Raw genomic sequence first — 24,995 nt, 5'->3', positions numbered from 1 at the left:
TAGAGCTCTCTCCCAGCGCTATGAGACAACTACACACAGAGCTTTGACATCGCCAGTGGAGACATGCCCAAAGCGGAGAGCAACAGCACAGGCCCTCGGGGTGTCCACAACTTCAGGGAGACAACATTACGTCATTTTACTCTTGCCTTGCATTTAGAAGGTTCTTTCTGCAACCATAAGAGCTAAAAACTTTTTTTTTCATGAATGAATGTTCAGATTCTTCAGGCATTGGTGATGTGGGTCTGCTCACTTGCCAGGACAAATTTCCCACTCACAAGGAATGACTAGTTTTTCTGAGCCCTGATAATATTCATAGACTTTTAATGCAAGTGGTGGTTTAATTTATCATATCTTGGAGCTCTGACATCGCTAATAAAATTAATAAATAGGCACCTCATGGCAAGCAGGCTGAAATTACTTTTTTCTAATTAGTCTTCAGACCATGTTATATTATTCAGTTAAGGGAAAAGGAGTTCTGCCTCAAATTTTAAAGTGGTGAATCTCAGTTTAATTCTGCTAATGGCAGTTAACACAGATGGCTAAAAAGAGCAATTATCTTTTTTAGTTTTCTGCCACCTATCACAAGTGAACTGTTTTCTTTAATTGCTCAAAATTACTCTTAATCACACAAAACAGATACTTAAATCCTAGTCACATTCTGAAACTCGAGAGCAGGATTTACACCCTACGTTATGGGACCTAAGAAACTATCGCCATGGTTAAGGGTAATATGCCTGCTATGTGCAGTAAGGGTTAAAAATACATATCTTTTATCTACCAGATCTGAGCAACACTTGTATGCTGAGCTGAGCAAATCCTGTAGCCTAATCCGAATAATTACGAGAGTAACAAGGAGGTTATCCCCCTAGTACCGAGTGCTGTATCCTTTCACTAATATACTTTGCAACAGGTCTACATTTGGAAAAGGGACACTGTCAAATACCGTTGTGTCAAAATGATCCGCCTAACAGCTCCATTATGACATAATGGTATCTATCCCTGGATGAACCCAGTGGGAGCTTTCTGCATGGCATGTATCCCAGGACAGGTTTTGACATAGCTGTCATCAGTTCCATTTTGGTTGGGACCATAGCAGGTTCTGTAAACTTTTGCTAGGTGTTCACAATCCCCACCAGTGTCTTACAGAGTCTGGTAGCTGGTGTTTGTATTATTTTTTATAAAAGCAATTCTTGCCTCCCACCACTAAGAGATGTATGTTTGCTGGGCAGAAAACCAGCTGGTAATTCTTCCCCTCCCCTCTATGTCTGAATTTACAGTGGGGAAGTTCAGATTTAGAAAGTGAACGGAGAAGTCATTAGCTCTATTCTGCCCTGATAGCAAGACTAAAAATTACCCTTAACTCCAGAGTCATTTAAAATATTTTTGGATCTCTACTGCATGAGTCTAGAACTCTTGGAAGAGTCGCTTGCAGTAAGGGAAAGCAGGCAAAAGCACCATGAAAATTATGTCAGCAGTTTTGATGGCAATGATTCTTATCCCAACCCTGTCTCGCCCAAATTCCCTAGATAAAGCTTCCATAGCACTTCAGATCAGAGAGGAACTTTAAAGGGATAGTTGTAAAAATAACTACATCAGTTAGCATTGGTTCCTAATCCTAGTTGGAAATCATATTACACTAAGGGTGAAAAGTTGTTGTATGTAGGGCAGGAAAGGTGAAAATATACCAGGGGTATAAGACCGCTACGGTGTGCATTACATCAAGAGGTTTGTTAGTTTCTTTTTGAGAACATAGATTGCTTTACAGAAATTGCCCCTTGATCCTGAAATTAGGCAAGCCCTGACTATTCTAGTTTAACTATTACATCTTCATTTCTTCAAGTGTTTGAGTTTTGGGGCTTAAAGGAGAGTCTTTTGGAAGTGCACTCTAAGACAATAGCATGAAGAAACTTGCACTTCCTCACAAGACTACTGAAGAAAAAGACCCAAAATAGGACATGATCACTAACTTCCAGATAAACTTCACAGACATGCATTTCTGAACCCTGCATCCTTCTGGAAACTCAGTATCTATGTGATTAATCTTGTATACAAAAACTTAGAGCAGAGTTCCAAGTTAGTGGGAATTTCCATTTTGTAAATTCCTATTATTGGTCTCACCACATGTTTGAAGATAGCCTCAGCTCTATAAAATGTCTATAAGTAGGCGTGAGAAAATAAAGAAAAGGCCCTGATTACATCTGCATCCACATGTGCTTTTTCCCACAAAGAGGAAAGTTAGATTAATAATTGTATTCACCTTCAAAATTTAGTAAATAACAAAGTATTTCTGGATAAACAACAGTATTAAAGCTAAATGTCCACTTTCTATAGTTCATTTTTAATAGCTTTTTACATGCTTGCTCTGTTTTAGAACCGTTGTACTGATAAGTCCTTTTGACAGAAAACAGCCTGGTACACCAAACATTTTGATGTCTGAAAACCTATGAAACTGAGTTAATTTCATATTAAAGCTGAGATTTTTTTATTTGGCGCATGTTAATGTAGTCTTATTACTTGGCTACAGATTTCAAATGTACTTGCGAGAATAATAATATGAGCAGATATAATATAGACATGTTCTTTTAATTGTTTTTCCAGCGAACAATAGGATTTTTAAATTGGTTATGTACATTGGCCAATCACCACACTCTGCTCAGTGTTCTATAATTGGTGTTATACAGTGATAACAGAAAATGAAGTGTCGGAAAGGGGGAAGATTAAACAGAATCAATACGTCAGTGTGTGATAAGTAACAAGCTTTTATAGTTTGACTAAATAAGGTCATAGATTTTCTTTGAGTGACTCAGTTTTTAAAAAATAAAATAGGAAGAATTGTTTCCCCCTCTTCTCCAATGGATATGTGTTTTTGCTAATGCCATTAGCAGTGCACAAATTGGCTCATGATTAATATAGACCCTGATCTTTATAGCTTACTCAAGCAAAATTTCAGTTGACTTTAATTAGTTTTCCCTGAGCAAGGGCATAACTTGTTCCAGTACTGTAACTTGAGTACTGTTACTTTTTGATTCCATTATACATTCAAAGTTCTGTGTTAGCATTGTTTCCTCTAAACAATTCTCAGGGTACGTTTTAGCAATATGTTGCTTCCCAATGGCCAGCTCTAGTAATCAACATGCTACCTGATCAGGCCAGTAGCACAATGGGAATTTACCACCAAGACCTCACTCGTGCTTTCCTGAAGGAGGAATGCTGTAGGCAAGCACCATAATGGATCATAAGTTTCCTATACAGTTTTTTAACCTTTATCAGTGTGTACAATGCAGGCCCCATCCTGCAAGGTTCTGAGCACCTCTGGCAAAGCTAGAGGCACCCTGTGCTGTGTCTGAAGTCAATGGGAGTGGAGATCACTCAGTACTTGTAGTATTGAACCCAGTATGAGATTTTATTTGCCACTGTACAAGTATCAAATCTGAGATGGGATGGCATGTAGGCCAGCTTTTCTCTTAAATTATGCAGAGGAACAAGTGGAGGACAAATACAACTGACTTAAAAACACAACAGATTAGCAGCTTGTTAAAGGAATCCACCCAGTATAGAACAGTAGTAACAATTCAATAATTCCCCTGGAAAAGGAGAAAAAGCATCATAGCTTTATTTTATGGTAAATAAAATGTTTGTGTGTAGATACATACTGCAGGTGGGCATATTATATATTTTCTGACATATCTAATGTACATGTCATACTGTGAATAAAATACACATACACAATGCGTATTAGAGAGAGAGATATTTTCAGAAAGTGCGCAGTGTTGGCCTAACTGTCCTCACTGAAATCAGTGGTAAAAAGGCCGACTGAATTCAGTGAGAGCAGAAACTGGCTAATACTGAGCACTTTTGAAAATTCTCATAATTTATCAGTTCAAGTGAGCAGCTAAATATGCATGCATTTGCAGAAAGTTATATTATCCACAGAGAAGAGTATATATATATAATGTACAGTACACAAACTAAAACATTGTACAGCAAGAGGTAGATCGGAGAGCTGATCCTTTACAGAGCTAAACACACTGGCTCTCAGGGAAGCTGAAAATGCAAATGATGGAATCACCAAGCCCCTCCTCCGTCTCTAAGAATAATCAGAAATCACTGCGCCGGATCTTTTTTCTTGAGTAGACATCCCAAAATCTACAAGCTATGAGCCATCACTGTGTATTGCGTCAGGTACATTTTCAAGCCACAGGACGTATTTTTAACACTGAAACTTGGCTTGCAACAGAGTCTTATAATTCAGAACCTACCATGTTTCTTACTAGTTCAAAAGCTATTGCGTAATAAGAAAGAAATGGAAAATGAAGTACAGAGATTATGTAAAGTAGCAGAAATATCTGAAACTTGTAAGTACTCCTGAAAATTATGCGTGCCGAGGGGTTTGGAAGGATGCACAAATTGGAGAAGAAAAGGTGTACCAGGCAACATAAGAAAACCAGTTCATGAATAGACCTATTACAATACCTTATTAGGAGCCCGACTTTTGGAAAAAGTACTTAGCATTAGTTTTTCCAGTGATCTTTTAGAAACCTTTCAAGATGCGTGTTATGTAACTGCTTCCATAAGAATAACTGATGGACTATTCAGGTGGAAATATCAGAGAAGTAAGATTGAGCTAAGCATTTCATTTCCCAAATACAACATAGTGCACAAGGAAATGTCTGTTTCTGCTTATAGAGATGCATTTCTGCTTAGAAACTGACAACACGCTAGATTTTCAGAAATACTCAGCCCCCAGCCGTCCCATTCAGATATTTTTTCAGGAGAGTAAATGGGGGTGCACAGCTCGTTAGAAAATCTGAGACTCTGGTCTTTATTTAACGAAGCGGTTGTGCACATTTCACGGTATAAATGAAATGGTGCTACTGAGAATTGACACTTTACATACTCTGACTGCTTAAAATGTTCCTGTTGTAAACTCAAAAATGGCACAGTGCAGTATGTCCCAAACTTAGGACCGCGCTGGAGAGGGGATGGGCATTGAGTGTCTCTATGTCAGACAGGGAAGAAAGGAATATTCCCCCAAGGCCATACATCTCAACAGTAAGCTAACATAGCCCCAGTGCAGCCCCTGCAGCACTGGATAAGCACAGAAGCATCTCTGACCCCACCTTTAGAGAGGTGGGGTCCACAGAACATGGGGAATTGACTCTCATACCCAACTCCCATGTGAAGCTGAACTGGTTCTGCTGGCCAGGGGTTTTCTTGCGCATAGAGGGAAATCGGTTTCAAATGTGAATACTAGCATGTCTCGGATTACATCCTGATGAATATTTAAATGGGTTGGATCTGGAAAATCTGAAGTGTCTTCCACACCTACTGATGTTATTAGGAGTTGAGGGCATTCCACCCGACACATTAGTTTAATAAGATTCTGTATAATTATAGGGTTGTAAACAAAACAAATATATAATAAAACATTGCTGCAATCCCAAATCCTTACGGTTCCCTATGAGTACATTTGATGGTTTATATAATTAAATCTAGTCAGATTTTACAACAATTAGAAACACCGAGTTTGATTACATTCAATATAAACCTCACCAGAGCAAAGCGATATGTAATAATTGTTTAAAAAAAATCCAGTATTGCTAAAGATGGCATTTAGAAAATAATAAATATCAAAATATTTATTGATGAAAACATATTTCACCTAATAAAAACAGTATTTTTGAATGTAACCTCTCTTTATGGCTAATTTTCCACCAGGACGTGTTTTCCCTTTTATTTATTTCCTTAGTGAACACTGGTGGTATCATGCCACCATGACCAAAGTGACAGCCTTTTGTCTCTGTTGGATTAATCAGTGTGTTCTTTGATCCATAACATATGCTCCCCGTAGAAATTTAAAGTCAACATATTCAACATTTGTGGTCTGGCGGTTCAGTCTCTGATGTTAACCTAGCTGATGGACAGTTTATGTATTTGAATGTTTTTTTATTAAGCCTCTCATTCACACACAATAGGTCATATTCAAAGTGTACAATGTGTGTGCAGGGTTATATATTTGGATTAACATCTGAAAATATCTATGTACTTTATCTGGATAGGAAGACCCAGAGAGGCCATCCATTGTTGTTAGAACACCGGGGTTTTGAAAGACCTCTGTGTTTATCTATGTGTGCGTACGTTTTCTTACACACGCAGTGTCTCAGGCACAGAATTTCTGCAGCATTGGCAAGTGAAGCTTGTCCTCACGGAAGAGAATAGAGGCAAACCTAGTGATCCTAGGGGTCTGCCAAAGGCAATGAAAGATGTCTCTTGCCTCTAACTACTCCGTCTGACTCACTGCAGCCTCTGGACAGCATGAGTAATGATCCTAGGAACAACACCAATGGAGTTTCCAAACCATTTCAGGGGCAGAGCATAAGTTACTACAGATTCTCTGCTAAAACTTATGCTTTGGTGGCCCATGGGTTTTGGGGGGAGAAGCCAAGAGAGACCTGCTGTTCAGCCCCTGGAGAGGGGGTCCACGGGAAGAAGAAATGTCAGATAGAAGAAAGTAGCACTTCTTCCTTCTCTCCTCCTCCCCCCAACACCAGCAGGGATGCAGGTGCACCTGCTCCCTTCCCCATTTGGGCACAGAGGCGAACATGGGTTAAACTTAACACTTTTCACTATGGAAAATATTTAATGGATTGAAAATTTGATTTCCTAACGCAGCACGTTGAAAACGGCAGAAAAGCTATGGCAGCGGAAGCTGGATAGAGGGAAAACACTTGGGGAATGAGAGCTGGAAGCCCATTTTTCCTTTTAAGTGTATCATTAAAGTCATTAATGATATTCAAACAATTTAATTATTGTTGCAATGAGCAGTATTATGCATGTGGCCATGATTTATAGCTCAGCTGCCCCTTTGCTGAACGTACTGCCGTAAAGCACAATGTAATATACTGTGTATAGAGAGAGATGAATTGCAAGTGTAAAATGAAATTAACAGTCCTCAGCAGCTCGCGGTGAGATCTGACTGCTGTTGAAGTCAGTGTTAAATTCCCATGGACTTAGTAGGGCAGGATCAAGCCCTAATTCCACCCTTCGTTGCACAAATGCAAGTCACAGTGAGTGAAAGATGTGCATGGAAAACTGGACCTAAACAGAATACAGGCATTGTAGATGGACACAGTCATTTTTTAAACATCCTGCCTTTTCCATTTAAAACTGATAAGCAGTAATGAGCCAAATGTCAGCTGTTCCCCTAGACTTTAGGCTAGAGGCAAGTCTACTGGGTGCAAGAGAAAACCAGCAGATTGAAATGTAAGAGAAAAGCTGTATTATCAGTCCTTAAAGATTATTTTTCTTGTGGGACTCAAATTTTTGCAGAAGTGGTCCTCGATTGCAACCTACAAGGTAAAATGAACTCATCCAGGCCTGCTTATGACAGGGTTTTATTAAATTGCATATTCATTTGTGTGTGTGAAATTAAAAGTGGGATTGTTTTACAGAATGTTACGTGCATGTTTCTTTTATTTGACAATGCAGAGCTCAATGTGATTAACAACGTAGCTGCTCGTAGCAAAAAGAAAAATAATTGTTTTTTCAATATACAAGCTCCCTTAATAATTCAGAAATCAATATGCATCCTCAGAGAATTTTCCCCAGCAGTGGATTATAGAATTCAGGGTGGCCTGCCTTCATTTCCCTGTGAATGTGAAGCTGTTGAGACCTTGGTTAGCCAGGAATTTAAAAAAAAAAATGTTTAACTATAAGCAGTGGGATTGAAATCATAGCTTCTAGTGCCCTAATATGAATATTAATAAGAAGCCAGGCCATGAAGTTCCTTGCTGAGTTTGACAGTTTAAAGGATCAGTTAGTTAATTAGAAGATAACATGGCACATTGCATCCCTTGGCTCTGTCCTGCCTTCTGTCTCCTCTTTTCATTTTCTTTTTGACATGTTAGATTACATCATTACTTGTAGTTTCACTTGTTAGCCACACCATGAAATGAGAATATTTTAAGCTTTAATTATCCATGATTTCTTCCCTTTTCTGCTAAGACCTGACTTAAGACAAAATTCAAAAGGAAGCACAGAAAAATTTGAGATTCAAAGGCCCATGAATATCATCAGCTTGATAGTTTGTAACATATCAAACTCTGCATTTGAACAGTAAAAAAAATGTTTTTAAACAGCACAGAAAACTGGGTTGATCATCATAACAGCAACTGAGTTTAAATATAAAGTTGACCCTTCCTCTCTTTTATGCAATCATTACAGATTTTTCCATGGATCTTTCTATTGTGCATTTTCCAGTAATCTAAAGAGCTCTTCCTCACTGCCCATTACATGAGCCTGCCTCTTCACATGTTCAGATACAATATGGTACATTTATTGTCCAGTACTATGCTCAGAAAATATCCAGGTTATTCAATTTCATTTTGGCAGAGTTGAACAAAAAAATCATTTGAATACACAATGTTCTATCATAGAGTGACAATCTCAGTTCAAGGGTAGTGCAGGGGAAACTGTATGAATTAATGGACAATGGGTATTAAAATCTCCTCAAAACACGAATGTATTTCTTAAAAACTTTTGCTGCAACATCTGATTCCCAAAAGTTAGACAATCTGCAACTTACAAATGTTTTAACAAACAGAAAAAATTAAAAGTATAGAAGTCATAACCAGATTGTAACAGCTCTAACTTATTCTGAAAGGCCCAATCAGCCCATCACAGTTTTCCATTGATATTAACTGAACCTGGATTTGGACTAATACCTTGGATCTAAAACCATATTTTGCAATTATCAAACTCTTCATTCCTATATGTCTCACAAATGGATCACAGCTATCTATCTTATGTTTTTCATAGTATCTATGATCAGAATGCAGAGAAGATAACGTATGTTACTAACCTCATACTGGTCTTGAAAACAGCCTGTTTCCAAAAATGGGGATCTCAAAACAAAACCACGAGTAAAGAGTTCAGCTGTAAGGTGTCTCTGAAAGTCTCTGGATGTAGAATAGTACTGCAAATGACAAGACCAAGGATTAGGGGATAGGAAAGATAACAGAACTATTCATTCTGAAGCAATTTTTAGTGCTCACCAGCATAGCGTCTGATTGCCTATGTACTTTCACATTTCTCCTATCAATAGTTATGCAATATTTTTGTATTCAGTTCAAATCTTGCCAATCAATACTGGCTATCAAAATATGTTTGTGGAAGGGTTGGGAAATTGCCTAGAAAATGTACCTACATAATAAACCTACCTAGTAAACTAATACAATAGGCTGGTGAGGTAATTTATTCTTTTTCCTTCAGGTAAATATATTAACTGACATATTGATTCTCTGTGCTTCACAAACACACCACACTGCTAATAACAAATGGACAATGGAGAAATAGTTTCTGCAGAAGTACAAGACTCAGCTGGATAACGTCAACAGTAAAGAGAATAATGTTATATCAGCTCAGAAACCTGGAATTCTGTTTTCAAAGTGATCTAGTTCGGAAGGAAGAGTGTACCTGCTATGTTAACAAGAATTATTGCATTAGATTATCATCTATTTCACTGTTATCACTACATGAATACTGATTTCATAATGAACCATGAAAGGGTGTGATGCAATTGCAGTTTCATATACTGATACGATTATACCATAAATACAATAGAGGGAGACCAAATGCAACATTTGTATTGATGTTGCTATATTTTATACAAATGATGGAAAATTGTGACTGCAAAAGAAAGATTAATAAAAAGTTAGCTGTCCTCTTTCTTAGAGAGAATGGATGGTCTAGTGGTTGAGGTACTGGCATAGACCTTAAAAGTTCAATTCCCAACTCTGCCACAGACTTCGGAACAGTCACTTAATCCCTCTGTGCCTCAGTTACCCATCTGTAAAACAGGCATAATGTTTCCTTTCTCCCAGTATGTCTGTCTTATCTACTTAGATTATAAGCTTTCTGAAGCAGAGATTGTCTCTTATTGTGTGTTTGTACAGCACCTAGCACAAAATTGTGCCATGTTTGTTGGGGTGTTCATGCACTACTTTAATGCAACAGAGTATGTTAAAGGGAAATACAAATTCCCAAATTGCAAAGATAGTACCTTGCTCTTACAGTTTCTGTTGCACTAAGAGGCCTTGCTCCACTCTCATTAAATCCCACTCCGTCTTCTGAATCTTCTTCTCGGGGTTTCTGGAAGAGAATTAGAAAGCAGATTAATCACTGATCAATAATGTCTAGAAATGACTATAAAAATATATGTATAGTAACCATGTTTATTTCCTATTGGCCACTATTTACCATTAATTCTTTAATTGCATCGAATCTCCACACTCACACACAGCTTCACCTGCTGTTGAAAAGTGCTACTAATAGAAAGCCTAATGAACACTAGACTGTTTATTTTGCCCTGTATTTAAGTAGATTGGGAGGAAGTTGACAGTTAATACCTTTTCATATAGAAATGGCTCAAAATCTTTACATAAATATAATAGCTAAAACACATAGCCATTTAAAGTTGTCATACAGTATCAACTGGCTGTGGCTTTTTATTATTAAGCACTCTTGGGCTGACCCTAAGGGGAGTTCCCCTTAAAGACATTAGGGTCAAAGAGTAGAAGCATTTGGACACAGTTACATGGATTTTACACCTTTGTATCTTCCTGACATTACTGTTTTGCTTCACAAACTGGCTAATATCAGATATAACCTATTGGGTTCCATTCTAAATCACTTCAATTTTCTTTATCCCTTGGCTACGGTCATATGATCATGATCTAACGCTATCATAGGTTGTGATCTATGATTTTACTTGCTCATCTGTATTAGGGTGAACTTTATTAGCTTTTAGGCACACGTCTATCAGTTTTAAAGATTAAGTATTTTGTCAATAATTCTTACGCAGGGTGGAAGTACGCTGAATCATTTTGTTTGCCCTCAGATGGTTAAAAGAATATTATTGCCTTTCCTGAAAACATTTTTATTTTAAAATGAACCATCATTCATAACAGTCTTTGCTTACCACCACCAGCAGCTCTCCAAAGTGATATTTCATAGAAAAAGCACAATGGGGTTAGATGGTCTGTAAGTAATTTCAGACTTGATAGCACATGAACCTTATAGGTACAAGTGAATTACTAAAGTTTGACTTTGCAGTGCTGCTCTTTCATAATTTGCTTTTCTTTGCTGAGCCGTTTTTAAATGTCTTTAATTTTCTTTTTAAAATTATTATTACTCTGTGAGAATAAGACGCAGAGCCTGATTACCATTCACTTCCTCCACCAAACCCCCAGATTGATACTTTGTGTACATTCAGACGTTTCTTTCATTTTAAAGAGACAAGGAGAGCAAGGTAATATCTTTTATTGGACCATCTTCTGTTGATGAGAGAGACAAGCACCAACAGAAGTTGGTCCAATAAAGATATTACCTCACCCACCTCACCTCTTTAATATCTTGGGTCCAACACTCTTTCATTTTAAGGCAGTTATATCACCAGCAGAAATTATGGGCTCAGTTTTGACTCTATGCTGCTCTAGTGGCATAAAAGGAAATTAAAGCTGACTTTCACAGGTAGCTGAGGTTTCCCACAGTGTGGGACAGCCAGCGTAGAGCTGGTCTAGATGGGGTTCAGTGCTGGACTTGGCCTGGAAGAACATTGGGCTGATGCCACTAGCACTTGAGCTAAAGATAAATCTTTTTAAAGCTGTGTCTGTCTTCAGATCCGTGATGCCTACAGAACGATAGCTAAGCAGGTGGCAGATTCATACTTTAGTTGTATTATGCAAAGTGTGTTCCTTTTACTCTAAGCTCCTCTTCCCCTTCCTTGATAGCCGCCTCCCAAATATACTTGTCTGTTTCACCCACTTCTCACATCTTGTCATAAATCTAGATTGTAAAGTCTCTGGTACAGGGATCATCTTTTTAAGTGTCTGTACTTCACCAAGTACAATAGGTCCCCAATCCTTCATTGGGATCTCTATGTGCCACTCTAAATTTCCATTTAAAAAGGTACGTCTTTAGTAGGAGTAGGCCTTTCATGCTCTATGAGACAACCATTAGTATTCTAGTTCTCTTCGCTATAAGGCAGTGATGACATATTATCCAGCAATTTACATTACCGTGTCATCATTGACAGAAATGACTGAGCTATTGCAACACAATTCTCTTTGCTTTTCAGCCTTAGAAACAATCAAGCTGCTTCTCAGGGTTATTTTTAGTACAATAATCTGTTCATATACTATTGCCGTACTGTTTCAGCAATGGGAGCTAAATGTGACTATCTAAGGGACTTTAGACTCCTTCGCATCGCTCTGAGGACAGGATTGTTCCTTTGATGGTTTAAATAATAAGACGACATATCATTGCACTTATTTTAAAATGAAGCACTGGGACTTTTTCAGAGGAGCGAGGTGAGGAAAATCAGGGCTCAACAGCTCCAACATCAACTTACAGGAGTAAGGCCAGCACCATTCTATATTTGCTTTCAAAGTCCTTATCTTTTGGTATGAAGTTTACATATTTTGGCTCCAGTCCTCATGGGCAGGTGGCTATACCCAGATGCAAGAAATTACAGGATTACGGTCTTTCTGTGTTTGTATTCAGAATATATATATTTGTTTTAATTGTAGCACTTACACAATGGCATGGGAAAGATACTGGCTTGCTTTCAAATTCTCAAAAGCCAACAAAAGACTTTTAAAAGGGATATTTTTTTAAAATAAGATCCACCATAATTAAATGTATTATTAAAAATCAATCACTTAGGGTACTTATCAGAGGTTCAGAGTGTTGAAAATTCACTTTTAAATAGACCCACTGAACATGAATTCTGATTGAATTCACTCTCAACACACAGGCACTACCGTGCTGATGGAGCTGGCCCATTGACTACACTTTGAAGCATACTGGCTACATTTTTAAAATTTCAGATTTTTTTTTAAGTGCTATTGTCTGGGAAAAAAACAATTTTCTTTCTCACTCCTTGTAGTCATCCTTACTCCTTTCAAATTGCACATGAATGGAAGATTTATTAAAAGGTGGCAGCTGTTCTCTTCCCTTGTCTGTGTTTCATTTGAGTCTTGAAAATTTTTAAAATTAAGGAAACTAATTAGATTGTTGATATATTAGGCAAAAATGATTCCACCACATCCTACTTAAGTGGGAATTACTTGTTTAAACAGAATCTGATAAATATATACAAAGTAATATAGATCTTAAATGGCTCTTATGCACTCAAAAATGCATTAAAAGTACAGTGGCACAGTTGCAAAGTCAAGCACTCAGAAGTTAGGAATGCTGGAATTAAGGCTCTGTAGGGGAGCGTGCTCTTTTGGCATCATATTGATACCCACACGGCCATCAGAAGGGTTAAAACCTTTAGATACACTGCATAGACTCTTCCACGTGAGTTAGCAGAGTAACTGACAGCAGTAGTAGGTTGTCATCCTCTATGTGGACCAGCACTAGTGGAGGATGGGACATTTTGCTAGCTATTTGCTGATATCAGAGGAAGGGTCAGACTCAGGAAGCTAGAGTTCCATTCCAGGCTCTGGAGGAGCATCTACTCTAGTGGACACAGCCCCTTCGCCTCCAATCCGTCTCTGATCCAATCCCATATCTTCCCCACATCCCATTCTCCTCACCTAGCCAGTCCTAGTCTCTGCTGCTTAGGCTTCTCATCCCCAGCCCAGTCTCCTTGCCCAGCCATTCCCACTTCCCTCTACACTCACCCACAGCTTCTCATCCAATCTCAGTCTCCTCACTCACACGGCCACTGGCTTTTGGTCTCTGCACCCCCATTTCCCTCTCTGGCTTCCCATTGCAGTCTCTTTGCCAGCCGGTGCTAGTCTCCTCTCCCAGCTCTCAGTCTTCTTCTCCAGCCAGTCCCCCCACTCCAACTCCCAGTCTTCCCCCCACTTCCAAGCTCCTTGTTCCAATCTACTGCTTCCCCCACCACAAATCTTGTTCTTGCCCCTCTGCATTCAGTTCAGGCAGTTCCTCTTCCATGCTGCCTCAGCTCAGCAGAGGGGGTCACTGACAGGAGAGAATGTCTCCCTGCTTGCATTTGCAGTGCCTGGACTCAGACTCAGCACTACCTGGAGCAGCTGGGAACTGCGATTGCAGGGAAAATCCTGCTCAGTCCCCTAGCCCCAGCTGGAGCCTAGATTGCGTTGACAGAATCTCCAGGGAATTAAGCTGCAAAAATCTAGCGAGTCTCTATTGAGCATCTGCACACCGTAGGTTTTCAAAGGCTTATAATAAAACTTTGCTGAATTTGGACAGATTTTCACTGGGACAGCAAAACACATTTCAAGTCCCTGTTCGAAAGAATGGGGGTGCTCGAGCTTCTCAAAGAACAGAATGCTGAGGTATTTTTTTTAATCAAAACAATGCACAAAATTTATTTGTCCCTAGACTCATTCTCAGAAATAACTGAACTATTTTAGCTGTAATTTTCCTAAAGATCCAGCCTGAGGCAGAATACACACCGAGTGTTTCAGCTCAAACGGTTGAAGTTTAGCAAAGTTATAAGCAACTGAAAACAGGGTCTTACAGTCAGGAGGGTCGGGAATGTCTCACAATAGGCTGCACTACCAGCCCCGCCTAGAACAGCGACCGAGTAATAGGAAATAGGTTCAGATAATGGAAAATATCTGCATTTAGATCAACATTTTTACTTGAATATCAGACGTACTTACCAGAGCTCACAGCCCAGCCAGCTTTACCTATTATACTGTTTGCTGCTGAGCAGCCTGGTTAATCTCTGTTAGCCAAGGACCTGGGAGCCCTGTTTTATCTGAGAGCTCTGCTAGTCAATTGAACAGCGCGATGCTGTGCTGAAGTTACTCCCCTGGCCTACTTTCTGAACTATTCTTTTTCCCATGCTCTTGTATTCTAATGCAGACGGGTCGCCAGGGCATTTGTTGCATCTGATTCGATATCAGCATAGTCCATTGTACCAGTATGAAAAAATAGTAGGATGATACTTTGCTATGGGGATTGCAGCTGGAACATATCATGCAATAAACTAACTTTTGGTTCCTTCATCTCCCCCTCCCCGCTTCTTCTTCCATTTCTGATCACACACAATTGCTGAAAATTTTCTCAAGGTGACAATTGAAATGTAACTTTTAAAGAGCAACTGGTGTTTAAGGAGACACTGTTAACCTTGTCAGGAGCCAGCATTTACATTCCATAAAGGAAGATACATCTTATGCAATATCTCTGAAATATGCAATATTAAATTGACCCTTACCTTAAAATAACTTGAATATATGTATTCAAAGCCAAATAATATGCTTGTTACAGTACATTTACTCCTTGTTCTTTTAAGTCATTCAGGTTTATTATCTCTAGCATTTTCAGAAGGACATCAAATCCATACCTTTATACTAGATCACATATTTAAGTACCGGGTAATTTAGGGCCAGATCTGGGTGTATCTCACTTAATCATTTCCCTGCCATTGCAGAGGCCTCGAGCACTAGGGCACCTCAATCTCTCCTATTCTCTGCCTGTGGCACATAATAATCTAGTCTCTTGAGGGCTGTAATACTTTCATCTAACTGGGTTTAGTGTGTAGGTGCTGGGTGGTGTTGGTGGCCTGTGGTGTACAAAAGGTCAGACTAGATGATCTGGTGGTCCTTTCTGGCCTTAAATTGTATGATTAGATCCAAAGCCCATTGAAGTCAACTGAATTCTTTGCATTGGACTTTCTGTTAGCCCCACATTACTCCAATGTAGATAAACACATCTAAGCTGGGACATTCTGTATCGTTCCTCAACGTGGTAGGCACATAACAAGACCCAAGGACACAGAGTATCTTGAAATGCTGTGATCCCAGAAGTTCAACCACCACCCTATGCAGAAGTTACTCAAAGTATCTGTTAAAGAAAACAAATCACAGCCTTCCAATCTCATTCCAAGGGCCTTTTTCAGGAAAGCATCCCTGTCACAGTCATGGGGCTCATTGCATCTCTCTCTGTCTCCTTTCTGACTTCTCTGAGTGTATATCCTCAGGTGTTCAGCAGCTATTGGAAAGGGTGCTCCCCTCTTTCCCTAGTTGGGTAGGCTCTGCTACTAAGACAGACCCAACAGGTGAAATATCTATCCCTATATATAGTACGGAAACACCAGGCTAGTGACAGTATTAAGAACTACTGAAGTGCACCATGTAGTTATGATAGGAAAAAGGAATAGGGATTTGTCACCATCCCAGTTCAGGAAAGCACTTAAAACACATGCTTAATTTTAACTTGACCTCAATGAAGGTACTTCTGAGTACTTCAGGCCCTGTGACTTGAGTGCTTGGAGTATGTCAACTCAGCAACTAGACACCTGTGGCTGGCCCCTGACAGTTGACTTGAGCTTGCGAGGCTCAGGCTATTTCCCTGCTGTGTAGATGTCTAGGCTTGGGCTGGAGCCTTGGCTCTAGGACCCTATGAGTTGGGAGGGCTCCAGTGCGAGCCTGGACGTCTACACAGCAAGGTAACAGCCCTGCAGCCTGAGCCCCGCGAACCCGAATCAGACGGTATGGGCCAGCCATGGGCTTTTCTTTGCTGTGTAGACGTACCCTTAAGAAATATTGTAAATTCAAAGACAGAAGACCATGGCCCATTTGAAACAAAGCAGAGGTTTCATGGTTCTAGAGTCTCTGCTTAGTGATCAGAGAATCTGTTTTAGGTGGATGCTCTAGATAATTTCAAAGATCTCGTTAGCAGTGTTATTGTAGCTGTGTTGGTCCCAGAATATTAGAGAGACAAGTTAGGTGAGGTGATATCTTTTTTTGGACCAACTTCTGTTGGTGAGAAACACAAGAGAACGTATGAATATAAGAATGGCCGTACTGGGTCAGAACAATGGTCCATCTAGCCTAATGTCCTGTCTTCTGACAGCGATTGGTGCCAGATGCTTCAGTGGGAATGAACAGGACAGTTTATTGAGTGATCCATCCTGTCATCCAGTCCCAGGTTCTGCCAGTCAGAGGTTTAGGGACACCCAGAGCATGGGGTTGCATCTCTGACCATCTTGGCAATATCTTCCATGAACTTATCTAATTATTTTTTGAATACATTTATACTTTTGGCTTTCATAACATCCCCTGACAGCGAGTTCCATTGGTGACTATGTGTTGTGTGCAGAATTACTTCCTTATATTTGTTTTAAGCCTGTTGCCTATTAATTTCATTGGGTGACCTCTGGTTCTTGTGTTATGTGAAGGGATAAATAACAGTTCCCTATTAGCTTTCTCCACACCAGTCATGATTTTGTAGAGCTCTCTCATATCCCCATTTGGTCGTCTCTTTTCTAAACTGAACAGTCCCAGTCTTTTTAATCTCTCCTCACGTGGAAGCTGTTTCATCCCCCTCATTACGTTTGTTGCCCTTCTCTGCTCTTTTTTCAATTCCAATATATTTTTTGAGATGGAGCAACCAGAACGTACCATGCAATATTCAAGGTGGGAGCGTACCATGAATTTATATAGTGGTATGATGATATTTTCTGTCATATCTATCTATCCATCCCTTTTCTAATGGTTCCTAATATTGTTAGCATTTTAGACTGCTACTGCACATTGAGCAGGTGTTTTCAGAAAACTATCCACGATAAATCCAAGGTCTCTGTCTTGAGTGGTAACTGCTAATTTTGACCCCATCATTTTGTATGTAAAGTTGGGATTATGTTTTCCAATATGTATTACTTTGCATTTATCAAAATTGAATATCATCTGCAATTTTGTTGCTCTATCACCCAGTTTTGTGAGATCTCCCTGTAACTCTTTGCAGTCAGCTGTGGACTTAAAGAGCTCTGTGTAAGCTCGAAAGCTTGTCTCTGTCATTAGCAGAAGTTGGCCCAATAAAAATATAACCTACCCACATTTTCTTTCAAAGATCTTGAAATCAAATAATTTAAATATGAATTATAGGTCTCTCTAAAAATTGTGGGAAAATCTCACTATCTGCTCTGCAGTGTCACTCTTATCCACAGGGTAGATTTCAGTTGCATAATCTGCACTTGATCCCTGCACAAATTCACAGAGTCATCCACAGAAGCCCTGAACATGCTGAGTGAGTGCATATCCAAGTTAGAGACCCACAATAAGAGATCCAATACATCCACCTTTAAACACTGGCATCAGAGTGGTTCTATTTTCCTGCTTGATTGGATGGCCCATCCCCTTAACTCCATTATAACATAATAAAAGACAACTTGCAACTGGTAAATGCTAATCACTTTTTTGGGTAATTATCCATTCAGGGACAGAATACTTGATCCAGATTCATTGTGCCAGTTAATTCAGTGATATAGACTCTAGAGTATCTCTCACGAAGCTGCGAAATATACATATAGCTGACTGCTTAAATGATTCTCCTAGTTAGTTTGGCAGATCTTTTGTTTGCTATCATTATATAGATATGCAATGTTTCATATACATAGATGCACACAAAAATGATATAGCTATAGATTACCCCAAACACACTTTATATTTCATCATCTCAATATGGGGTAACATTGCCTAATGAGAGCAAGGAGTGATGTTCCAATTGTTGCAGCTACTAAATCTAAAACATTTAAATTGAACCGTTAAAATGCAAACATGCCCTTTTTTCCAAATACCAACGTATTCTCCCTACCTTTTTAAGGGAGTGCCTTTTTGTTGTGTGTTTGTACAGCACCAAGCACAGTGGGGTCCTAGTCCATGACTGCAGCTAATAGGTGCAATTGCAGTATAAATAATAACAGAGGACATGACTTGTCCACATTTAATGCTGAACGTAAGAGTCTTGCACTGTCAGATTCATTTCATTGTGACTTACATTTAAAATGTATTTGTATTCCACTTAAATATGCTAAGAATTATCCTGAGGGACCACAGTAAAATGTAGTCATGTTTATTTGTAATTGCTACAAAATGGTTTACAAAATTGTTAGTGTCTTTTATTATGCCCTGCTACTGAAGCACTTGCTTGTTAATTAGAGAAATTTCAGCTGTCATAGCCGGCAATTATAGCTTCTGTATCACTGTCTGTTATGAATAGTCAATGAGAACTGATTAATATGCATGAGTAGCAGTATATAGCGTGTGCATTGGACCACAGTACAGCAGCTTGACTAAAGCAGTAGAGGGAGTGTTGTGTACTGTGAGTGAAGGAGGGAAAGCACGAAAGAAACAGGCATAGTTGCTTTCCAACAGTCAGTGTAATACCAATGTGAATTGTTTCAGTCCAGCTGACTCACCTAGGATATCTGTGTGCATGCTTGATAGCAAATATTTCTGAGGCTGTGCTGGTGCATAAGGAAGACTTTCTCTGACACTTAATGAAATATGGGATGCAGTTTGTGCACTCTACAGAAGCAAGAAGAGCAGTACAAATTACTGTATGAAGTTTGTCAGGTAATGTCACTGGATTTCGTTTCTAAGACCAAATGTTCTCATCTAGCCTAGCAACAATTGTTGTTGTTATTGTAGGAAGAAAGGAATGGAGAGAGTCTGGCTTGCACTATTGGAAATTAAAGGGTTTGTCACCTTTTTTTGATGCCTGTGTAATTTTGACTCCGTTTATGATATGCCTTCCCAACTGTGCTTGCGGAAGATCAAATATTTAAATTCAGGTGGGTACACTATCAAACTTGCTTTAAATCTTTGTGTCACAAACCAGTGTGCCAGAGTCATTTTCTCCAGCACATGTTAAGTAAAACGTCTCAAGAAGGGTCATAGCTTGGTCATGCACTCTTTGAACAAGTTAAGAAAGACATCTGCGATGATTGATGCTTAGAAAGGTTTTGTCTCTTTTTACAAATAGTTACAAGATACTTATTTTCTGTGGAACACATGTATTTACTTCTGACTTCAGCTTTTAAAGTAACTGTTCATACCAGGACTTTAAATCAAGTTTATGTTTAACTCTTGCAGTTTCTGCTCCCCTGTGTGTGGAAATGTATCAGCTGGCAGAAAACCAGAAGTATGGCTCTAAATTTCTTTCAAATTTATTTTTCATATCAAATTTCAGATGAGGTTAAGACCATTGATGATGTACTCACCCCTATTTTAAAATAAGTGCAACTTCTAATTTCCCTACTCAGAGTTTTGTCTGTATTGTATATATGTCTGAAACATGCTACTTTGACTGCCCAACTAAAATGTTCTTTGGGTTGGAAGTGCAGGTTTGCATTATGTAAAATGTTGGAAGGGTACTGTAGTGGATATTTACTTATTTTCAACCTCAAAAACAAAAATTTGAAAATACCTTGTAATTTTTTTAACATCTGAAAAATGTGACTTTTTGATACTATGCCAAAATTGCATCAAATACTTGGAAATTTTAATAATAGGAATTTTCAGTTAATAACACCTTTTAAGAACATGCAACAATCACAAACGACCACAAACAGTATAGGATCAGTTGACATATAAGATGTAGTTTTCTACACTCATCAGCAGAGGGTGTTGAGTATCATTACAAAAGCGGTACAGAGCAAAATCATGTGGCCTTTGTTATGGTGCTACCTCGATTTGATCACAAGACATATTGATGTCCTTCACAACACTGGGAATAAACTGTGTCCTGTATGCTCTGCAAGCAGGGAAGTGACTCAGTTTTAAACACAGTTTTTATCTAATTCTGTGTCACCCTGATAAGGACAATGTTGCTTGGTGGAAAAAACACTTCGTTAAAACAAATAGAAGACCATGTTTACTGTCATTTTTATTTATCCCAGCTCACTCCCCCTTATTAAGCTGCTGCTATGCATGTCACAATGGGAAGAATTTTCAGGCAAGATAACAAGATTTCTTGAACATCATTCCCCATTGAGAACTAGCTTCTGATGGTGCCTACAACAGCAGGCTTGATGCTGATATTGTTTGTGTGAACCCTTCTGTTAATATCAGGCGGTGTCTGTCCTAATAGTTAGCCCACAGTGTCGCCAAGTTTTCACGCAGTCTGGATTTGATGACTATCAATGCGTTGCATAGTCAGAAGTGCAACAAGCAGAACAAACTGAGACGGCAGCAAATTATGAATATTTTTAACTGTTTATGCAGCTTGCAAAATATCATTAGATATCAGGAAGAGACAGTCTTTGCAACATACTGACATCATTTACCAGATACAGGTCCCCTTTTTGCAATCACTTAAAGCACATGCTTAAGTTTAGTCACAGGGAGCAGTCCCGGTTGATGTCAGTCAGCCTACTTGCATGCCTAATGTTAAGCATGAGTCGAGGTGTTTGCAGGATCTGGAGCCCAAGTGCTAAATTAGGGCACGAGCCTGCTAGGTACGGAGGCCCTGTTTCAGCAAGGCATTTAAACATGTCCCATTGCAGCCATGCTCAGCTTTAAGCATATGCTTAAATGCTTTGCCCAACCAGGACCTGAATGCCGTCAACTTCTATAGGTTGTTCAGCATTCTGCAGAATTATGTCCTTTAATGTACTAGACTTCTATTTTATTTATATAAGGAAGCAGTAATCATGTGTTTATACACGTTTTTGTGCATAATTAATTTAGAGACCAAAAGCCTGTGCTACTATGTTTTTATTTTAAGACAAGACAATCAGGGTTTTTTATGCACGTTATTTTCTGTTATACCTTGACAAAAGCACATTTCCTACATGTTCTAGGACAGTGAGGTTAACTTTATATTTAGGAAATGTATTTAGCAAGATATTGGTTACTAAAACGCACCCTTTTACTTATCTCTGATAATCAATCAGCCAGATTTAGCAGCTAGTGAGCCATGCAGAATCACTTTAATTTCAAATAAAATGTAAACGCTTATTAATAATATGGCTCTTGCCATAGCTTTTTACTTTATAACATTCATGTAAGTCTAGTATAATGAAGCTATACTTTTGCTACTTACATTGAAACTAAAGGAAACATTTTTTTAAAAAAAGCCTGTCTGATAAAGTTTGCATAATTCAGTTTTATGAAATACTAAGTATAAATAAATCCTCTTAACCTTATTTTTTAAAATTTCAGCACTGTGGCATGCAGGAATTCAGAAAACACTTGCAGAATTAATAATAGTACATAACTACACTTTCTCTATGAGACCAAGAGCTTTAATATGGCTGGGAAATTAATGCTTCAATAAATTACAATTCCAGAAGGTCCAATACGTCTGGCTTTGTAAGTCCTCATAACAGGGAAAACAAAGAGGATCAAATATACCAGGGCTCAGGCTTTATCCCTTCCTTATCCACAGATAATTCAAAGAGATCCTCTTCATTAAGGGCTTTGGCACATTGCCTACAATTTCTTTTTGGGCCGCTGTGAGCTTAATGATGCAGAACAATGGTCTTCCCTCTTGTTGAACACATACCTTATTGTACCTTTAATCACCTAATAAAAAACAAATTAAGACACCTAGTGATTAAAGTGCATTGTAGATGTTGTGCATATCAATGCTTTGGGTTATGAATTTAAAGTGGACTGTGGCAACTTAAAATCTCAATGATCTAGAATGGCAGTTGTCGCTGGAGGCAGCTAAGCTTGTAGTAAGCAACCAGTACCTGATTCGTTCTAGTCCTCTAATACCCATAAGAGCAAACTGTGCTCAGTCCACTATATACATAAGTCCTGGCACTTCCAAAGTACTTCTACACCTGCAATGGTTTAATTATCATCTGCAGCACCTAAGATAAAGAATTATCTTCTATTTGATTTTGTCTTCCTGGCCGAATGATGTTTTTCAGTACTATCATGGGGTGGTGGGGGAGAGGAGTAGCTTTGTGCCATGGGGTATAATCAGAAAGCTCTTTTTTAGACCATTTTTCTCACTCAACACCTTCAGCTCCCACTGAAGCTAATAGTAAGATAAAACCCAAAGCAAATACTGCTGAAGAAACATTATAGAAGTACGTTGTCTGAGGTGGATCTTTTTATATTTCTAACCTGACATTAAAAGACTAAGCCCCCAGCTGAAGAAAGCACTTAAGTGCATGCATAACTTTTAAGCACATGCTTAAGTCCTATTAACTTCAATGGGACTAAAGCACTTGCTGAAGTTCTTTCGTGAATAGGGGTAAATGTTTCAGATATAGGAATACCCACCCTTTCAGCTCGAAGTCACAAGTTTAAATCCGGTGGCAGTGGCTGAAAGCTCTTCCCACATGATTAGCTGTTCCCACTATGATTCTGTGTGATAAGTTGTTTGTTCCATGTGGAATGCATTGGTGGAACTCACTCCAATGCCTGAAAGGGACAGGTGTCCATATCACACAAGGCACCCATCACAGTTGACATTCCCAGCTGAGAGATCCAGGCTTGAATGAGCCTAGAGACTGTACTCTTCGTCTCACCAATCTGGGATGTCCCTCTGGAGCAGAGCTGAGATACATTGGTAGGGTGCAAGCTTGCATTGCCACTGCCTTATTGTATTTGATCTGGAGTCAAAAGATTTCCGCTACCATGGATGTGGAGCTGGCATCTTTCACAAGCACTGAAGTTCCCATATAAATAAATAATTGACATAATGACCTTTTTGTCTCTGAATAAAACAAACAGAAAGCTCCATTCTTGGCCTCACACGCCACTGATAGAAGTAAAAACCATAGTATTCAAATTGGATTTGTGCTTTAAACTAGAATTAGCTGCTAAGTGACCAGTGCTATATGAACACTAAGGTCAATGTACAACTTCCTGTGACAATGAGAAAATCATAGTGATAAGGAACTCACTATTGCTCTATTTTATTGGCAACTTACAACAACAAATTTACAGCAGCAGTGAAGAGTCACTTCCTTCTCCATGCTTAAAATACAAAACAGTTATGCAAAGTAGTTATAAAGGAATAAATTATTCAGACAAATGTCTTTTTTCCATTAGAATCCCACATATTCTCATATACTTGTAGTTGCTACAATGAGGCAAGTTTAACTAATGAGCCATAAAGAAAGACCCTGATTCAGGTAAACACTTAAGCCTGTGCTTAAGTCAATTTGACTTCAAGCTTAAAATCAAACCCATGCTTACACTTTCTGAATAGTGATGCTTCCCTAAATTGGGGCCCAAAGGTGGATTGGTAAAATAAGTATATAAACATCAAAACTTTAAAAAAATAATTTAAAAGGTTGATTAGGGGAACACAGAAAACTGCCTCTAATTGTATTCTGAGTGTACCCTAGCATTTAATTAGGCAGACAATAGGCAATTAGGCTAGATTTCAGTAGTTTTCAAAGTTTAGCTTCAAATTGATGTAAACCATATTAAACTGACCTACTTGAGATATGTTCCCTGATCAAAAAATTATCCTGAGCAGACACTGTCCATACAAATTTCAACTGAGATTCAGAACTAAGAGTAGCATTGAAGTTAATGGTAGTTAAGTGACAGAATATAAACTTGACCTCAATAACAATGGTGAACTGATCACACTTACTTCAAAGTAGGCGTGTGTTTGCTTAAACAAGATGTTAATTCCAAGGGCTTTGTTCTAGGCAGTTTTCTACTGCTGAATTAGTTCAGCTGTAGGAAAGAAAGAAAGGGGAAAAAAAAGAAAAACTCCGCTTGACAGACTGTAGACCCGTAATCTTCAGAAAACTGTCCTTTAATGATTGTGGCGCCTGTCTGTGGCTCAGAAGTCCCCTTTCTTAATTAGACATTTACCAGAAACTGGCAATTGAAATTTTCCTCTTCACTTGACGATGAATAATGCAGTGCCTCTGTTAGAATCTCTGAGGAAAATACTCTTTATTCCATGCTGGAGGAATATTTTGGTTGTTAAAGCAACATAAACACGAAGCAATATGAAATAAACAAAATGCCTTATGGTCACTTGTGACACAAATGGATACCATGACCGACTGTGCAGCTGAAATATCTTATTGTTCCTCGCTTACTCTTCGTGCTGTTCCCCTTTACTTCAAACAACAAAAAATGCTGACCCGGCACAGCTTTGTTTGGACAGTCGGGTTTGCTTTTTTTTAAAATGATCAGTGATTGAAATGATGGGTTTTGCAGGGCTTTACACTTATACATCTGTTTAATGCTGCCAAGCAGGTGGCGAGGAGTTGCAAGGGATGAGGCACG

The 24,995-nt window shown here is 38.8% G+C and overlaps 1 protein-coding gene across 2 annotated transcripts in view; it reads left to right on the top strand.

Moving 5' to 3' along the window:
* Window positions 1-24,995, top strand: part of PDZRN3 (PDZ domain containing ring finger 3) — a 200,622-nt gene that overhangs the window by 134,797 nt on the left and 40,830 nt on the right. The window contains exon 1 of one of the 2 annotated variants that reach the window (XM_084633682.1): window positions 19,083-19,355. The exons of the other annotated variant lie outside the window; for it this stretch is intronic. Coding sequence (XP_084489808.1) covers window positions 19,287-19,355 — 69 coding nt within the window. The 5' untranslated portion in view covers window positions 19,083-19,286. Of the gene's footprint in view, window positions 1-19,082; window positions 19,356-24,995 lie in introns of those variants that run through there. 2 annotated transcript variants of the gene reach the window in all.

This window comes from Lepidochelys olivacea (genome assembly GCF_965140295.1).
Source record: "Lepidochelys olivacea isolate rLepOli2 genome assembly, chromosome: 7".
Classification (NCBI taxonomy): Eukaryota; Metazoa; Chordata; order Testudines; family Cheloniidae; genus Lepidochelys; species Lepidochelys olivacea.
Note: the sequence above shows the minus strand (reverse complement) of the source record. Positions and strands in the feature narration are given on the sequence as shown.